The 6,189-nt window shown below is 40.7% G+C and overlaps 1 protein-coding gene across 1 annotated transcript; it reads left to right on the top strand.

Annotated features, from left to right (window-relative positions):
• The first annotated feature begins 4,563 nt into the window (after positions 1 to 4,563).
• LOC5569068 (WD repeat-containing protein 82) lies at positions 4,564 to 6,145 on the top strand. Its single transcript, XM_001658247.2, has 2 exons — positions 4,564 to 5,492; positions 5,770 to 6,145. The coding sequence occupies exons 1-2, from the start codon at positions 4,793 to 4,795 to the stop codon at positions 6,012 to 6,014; spliced, it is 945 nt and encodes a 314-aa protein (XP_001658297.1). The 5' UTR covers positions 4,564 to 4,792; the 3' UTR covers positions 6,015 to 6,145.
• Positions 6,146 to 6,189: the final 44 nt, after the last annotated feature.

Raw genomic sequence — 6,189 nt, 5'->3', positions numbered from 1 at the left:
AGGCAAACTGAAATTTTATAAATAAATAAGGGTTTACTTACAACTTTATTCGGTAATTCTTCAGAACCTTTCATTTTTAGAAGATAAACATTACTTGGTCGCGACCGGTTGATAATATTTTCGACTGGAGTTTGTTGTTGTTTAGATGTTGTATTATTGTTCTTGATCTACGTATCAGTCAAAATGCCAAGATGATTGAAGGGGCTGGAATTTTCGATCACAAAACCCAAGTAACATTGATTGCTGAATAACAGCTTATTCAGCTCAAATGCTATTTAAACAGCCTCTTTTCAGCTTAATAAACTGTTGTTCAGCTATCAATGTTACCTGGGAATTGCTCATAGCTTCTCAAAGTAACTGTCGATCGCCGTTATCAGACATATCCTTAGCCTGTCCAAAATACATGATTTACCCGCAGACAGACGTTTAAGCAGGAACAAATTTATTCAAAATTCCTGTGTAAATTCTACCGTAGTGTCACATAGGGAGCAAATTGCTGCAGTACAGTGACAGTTCGTAAAAGCACGTGGCTTCATCTTCTCACTTACCACCCAGTCCACCACCCACTGAACAAAAATATCAAAACAATCACTTAAAAAATGATTCACACAATTGTGATATTTTCACGCCAATTTATTTTACATGAGTTACGATTATTCAAGGGTGTTATACTAGCATGAATCTGTGAGTAAATTAAATGCCAACTTGTGGTAAAAATTACAATGGATTTAATTAACTTGTACATGAGAAATTAGAATTAAAAGGGAACATCACCCACCCAGCGCGAAAAAAAGGTGCATAGTTTTTAGCGTTGAGCACGTGGATTGTGGGAGCGGTTGTGTGTCATGCTGTCAACGAAATGTGATCAGAATGGTGGCGGGACGCATACGCCACTAACGCCATCTGTTAGCTTATTGCCACTTGGCGATTTGTGGCGGCCATGTTTTTACACAAGTGGCTGAGTCTAACTTGAACGTCTGTCTGCGATTTACCCTACCTTCTGGACCTGTTACCTGACCTTCTGAAAACCTTCTTAAAAAATATTTATTAAAATCGATTAGGACGGAATCAATGCCATCGATACGATCAATTTAATTTGTTTATTTTGATTTCACTGACGTTTGATTTCAAGAGTAACATTTAGAAATTGCCCAAGCATTTTTTCAGTAATGGTTCCAATGACTGGTTAAAGAAAATACAATCTTGTTTATTTACTTATTTGGAATATTAACATTGATTTTCAGTAAAAAAGATATAATAGACCAAAGTGACGATGATATCGATAATCGTGATTATCTATTTATTGATATTAGTCAAAGGTAAATTATTTATATGTGAAAAGAAGATAGTCCTCAATAAAATTTTAAGCAAGAATCTCTAACCGTCCTACTGTGGAAAAAGTATAGGGCAATCGATCTTAGACTCAATTGAGAAAATGTACAATAGTTTGCATTTAACTCCAAAATATACTCAATACTTTCAACAAAGACAAATTAAAGACCTCCATGTCCCTTGCAGTTGCTCAAAATTTCATGGTTCATAAGGTAATCTAGAATGCCGTGAAAAGTGTACTGCGATCTGTCAAACTTGGGTACCTGTTGTACTACCGAGGGACCAAATGCAGTACTAGAAGTGGTACTCAATCTGAGCCCGAGTGTGACGGACCTGCTTTCAACCCAAGTATAAGAAAAGTTGCATATACCCATATTTAGCTTATTGGAATAAAATGTAGAAATGATGATGATTTCAAAGATGGTTTCTAGTTTGTAGATAGTATTACGAGTTGCATATCGCAGCAACCTAAATTTCAGGTGGTAACTATAGCAACGGTTGACTGTTAGGGTTTATTCACAAATTTCATAACGCCAACAATGGCCATTTTCGACACCCACCCACCCCCTCGTAATGCTTTTTGTATGAATATTTTACAAATTTTGTATGAGCCGTAACACCACGAGGACACCCACCCACCCCCTTTAGCGTTATGAAATTTGTGAATGGGCCCTTAAAGATTTTTCACTTGAGTTGTAAACTTTTTCAAATATAGACGTGTATTTCTTTGCTCTAAACAGTTTTTTACTTCGCTTCCAAATTGTACTGCTCAACAGGTTATGGGCCCAGCGAAGTAAAAATTGTGTAAGAAAAAGTTTTTTGCTGGCAGTGATTTTCGGCTGATACAGAAATTCAGATCAGGATTCAAGTGGAGTTATCAAAATGGACATGGAATTGAAGACGGGACCTGTTCGTTTGAATTTTGGTAATTATGATCTGTGGAAAGAAAGGAACAAGCAGATTCTCGTCAGAGAAGGACTGTGGCGTGTTATCGCGAATGATCTTCCCCCGAGATCCGAACGGACAGAAGCATGGATCGATAAGGATGAGCGTGCTGCAGCTACTATCGGGTATTTGATTGAAAGTAGTCAGTTGCAATTAATCAAGAACGCTGCAACAGCCAAAGAATCGTGGGACACCCTGAAGGACTACCATGTGAAGCAAACTTCGGCAGGTAGGGTAGGACTTTTGAAGCACCTGAGCTGTTTGGAATTAGAAGAGGACGGAAATGTCGAAGAGCATCTGATTTCAATGGATGCAATGTTCGACAAGCTGGCGGAAGTTGGCTGTGAAATAGCGGACGAGTTGAAAGGTAGTTTTATATTGGCAAGCTTGCCGGAATCGTACGACGGTTTCGTCACAGTGATGGAAGGACTGGATGGGGGATATTCTATGAAATCGTTGAAATCGAAGCTATTGAACGAATTCTTCAAACGCCAACAGAAGTTCACGAGTAAGGATGAGAAGGCAATGAAAGCGGGAATGAAAGTGTTTCATCACCAAGACCGAAGGATTCCAGAGTTGCCAACTGACCATCGTGTTTGCTTCGAATGTGGTAAGGCTGGCCATATACGAAAAGGATGCCAAGAACATCTATCGAGACTTGCGAGAGAACAACGAATGGATGAACGATTTAATGGGAAGGTATCGAATGCGAAGGTAGCAGTTCAGGAGGAGATTGGTCGATCGGTTTGTTTTTCTGCAGTTGAGCACACACACGTGGACCATCAATGGATAATAGATTCTGGTGCATCACGTCATATGACATCAGATAGGAAGTTTCACAAGTATCAAGAGCCAGAAGGATGTGATAAAGCTTGCGGACGGAAAAGAGCTGGAGTCATCTGGAATCGGGAATTGTATCGGCGTTGGAGACGATGGTAAAGCAACCGAAGTTAGACTGAAAGATGTTCTTTATGTCCCTGGATTGAACAATAATCTAATTTCTGTTAGTATGGTTACAAAATCAGGTGCTAGAGTTGAGTTTGGATCATCTGACTGTTTTGTACAAAAAGATAAAAGGATTGTTCTGGTAGGCACTAAGATAAATGGTGTATACAAACTGAAAGGCAAAGCATTGTAAATTTGAAACATCAAGGAGGAGTGTAGAAATGATGATGATTTCAAAGATGGTTTCTACTTTGTAGATAGTATTACGAGTTGCATATCGCAGCAACCTAGATTTCAGGTGGTAACTATAGCAACGGTTGACTGTTAAAGATTTTTCACTTGAGTTGTAAACTTTTTCAAATATAGACGTGTATTTCTTTGTTCTAAACAGTTTTTTACTTCGCTTCCAAGTTGTACTGCTCAACATAAAATACCACGTCGGGTAGATGCAGCTCTCTTTGTTTTCGACAATATTCGTGTGGAAGAAAGAGAATACCAAGTTAATGGGGTGGAAGTTGTTTACGTTTGAATCCATACGAAAATTTTCTCCGTGTAAGCTCAATTTGCATAAAAACAATGAGCTGCATACTCGGTTAACAATGAATTTTGAAGCGAGTTCATAAGTTGCGAGATATCCAGGCTATCGACATGGATGGATCAGGCCCATGGCACGGGACGACTTTTAGCGTAGTCAACATCTCCATGTGTTTACTCATTTTCGGGTAAAGAATGCGAAGTTTTGTTTAATGTTTATGATCCATAATCGAGCCAAGAGTCGCAAACAAATCACTGATTGCTTGCTTGGATGCTTGCAGGATGCTTTTCAATGTTTGCTCTCCTTCCAAAACCATCGAAATGTTGAATGTTCTTCAACTTGTTGGCACATTATTTAACAATTTAACATTATCAAAAATTGATAATCAAACCATAGCAAACAATCAAACAAAACAATGGTCTTTATTTTCACAGTTCTTACAACTGACAGTGGGCGATATTCACTTTATCGCCCGGGACATCCTGGCTACGAAAAACACTGTTTATCAATATATGGTTGTCATGGGCCTGGGATGGATACACCATCTTCCATGGTGACAGAGGACCCGATTGGCTTGTCAGATGGATCGGGCCCGGGATATCCTGTCTTATGCAAATCACTGCAGTTGATATATGGCATGTCCATGATCTGGAGATATCGTTGATTCGCTTAAAATTTTTGATTTTGGTCAGCTTTCGGCCACTGTGTAGCGTTGCGAACGACCAAAACCAATTTTGGTTTCATGAACGGTTCCGGTACTTTGCGGGATCACGTTCTCAACTTCTTTTTACATTCCTGACCCTCGTCTTCTGTCATGGCGCCTGTTTGACATCTCAGTTCGCATTGAAAAAATCAACGCCGCTACGTGCAAAACCCGCAAAACCAAACAAGCGGTGCGGAAATACAAAATACGATTGCAATTTAGCAGGTATTTATCCGGAAAACGATAGGTTTTCCTTTATTTCTTGAGAAAACCGTCTGTCCTTCGCATTGCGAGGGCCATCACAAGCTACCAAACTGTCTGCCGTCGTAAAAATGAAGCTGACCGATTCGGTCGTTCGAAGCTTCAAAGTCGCAAAAGTTTTTCGCGAAAACACGGACAAAATCAATGCAATCGACTACTCCTCCAATGGGGAAATGCTAATCAGCTGCAGCGAAGATGACCAGATTGTACTTTTTGACTGCGAGAAGGGAACCCAGATCCGGACTGTGAATTCGAAAAAGTACGGCGTGGACTTGATTCACTTCACACACGCAAACAATACGGCGATTCACAGCTCGACCAAGATAGATGATACCATCCGATATCTGAGCCTCCACGACAATAAGTATCTGCGGTACTTTCCCGGGCATTCGAAAAAGGTTATATCCTTGAACATTTCGCCGGTGGAGGACACCTTCCTTTCGGGTTCGTTGGACAAGACACTGCGTTTGTGGGATCTGCGGTCGCCAAACTGTCAAGGCGTGATGCACTTAAATGGACGCCCCGTGGCAGCTTACGACCCGGAAGGTTTAATCTTTGCCGCCGGTGTCAACTCGGAGAGCATCAAGTTGTACGATTTGCGGTCGTTTGACAAAGGGCCGTTCGTGACGTTCAAGCTGAACCAGGAAAAGGAGTGCGACTGGACGGGGCTGAAGTTTTCCCGCGACGGAAAGACCATTCTGATCAGTACGAACGGATCGATCATCCGGTTGATTGATGCCTTCCATGGCACTCCGCTGCAGACATTTACCGGTAAGTGGGTGCAACTATATCGGATGGCAGGGCTGGTAGCAGGTTCTTCAGGAATTTTCTCTCATTACTCGAGTAGGATAAGATGGGCAATATGAGCATCTTAAGGACGACCTGTTTCGTGATTATGTTTTTTTTCTATCACCCATTCAATATGATATTTTTTATGATAAGCATAACTGTTTTTCTTAATCCCTGTCTCTATTTATGACACTCAGTCGCTACCAGCTCAGTAATTGCCATTTGATGACAGTTAATAATAATTTGCTTCTTTTTACAGGCCATTTGAACAACAAGGGTATCCCCATAGAGGCATCGTTCAGCCCGGATTCGCAGTTCATCTTCTCCGGCAGCACAGACGGACGAGTTCACGTGTGGAATGCTGACACTGGGTACAAAATATGCGTTCTCAACGGCGACCATCCCGGACCGATTCAGTGCGTGCAGTTCAACCCCAAATTCATGATGCTGGCTTCGGCTTGCACTAATATGGCATTCTGGCTTCCGACAGCGGAAGATTCCTAGATATTAGAGAACCATCATTGAAGGGGACACATTCTACCGGTAATTTTGAATTATTTTAAAACCGACTAACCGAGATGTCGTCTTAAGGTTATCGATATAAGATAAATAAATAAGTATTTCTGTAAGTGTTATTTGTATTGGATTGTTTTTTTCGGATGAGAGAAATTTTCATTGC

Source organism: Aedes aegypti, chromosome 2, assembly GCF_002204515.2.
Source record: "Aedes aegypti strain LVP_AGWG chromosome 2, AaegL5.0 Primary Assembly, whole genome shotgun sequence".
In the NCBI taxonomy this organism is placed as follows: Eukaryota; Metazoa; Arthropoda; class Insecta; order Diptera; family Culicidae; genus Aedes; species Aedes aegypti.
The sequence above is the reverse complement of the archived record's forward strand: the minus strand, read 5'-3'. Positions and strand labels throughout refer to the sequence as shown.

Excerpts from the sequence above, each read along its gene's own strand:
- LOC5569068 (XM_001658247.2), top strand. The coding sequence starts at position 4,793 with ATGAAGCTGACCGATTCGGTCGTTCGAAGCTTCAAAGTCGCAAAAGTT. Across the intron at positions 5,493-5,769 it reads TCCGCTGCAGACATTTACCG|GCCATTTGAACAACAAGGGT; the intron begins GTAAGTGGGTGC and ends TTCTTTTTACAG.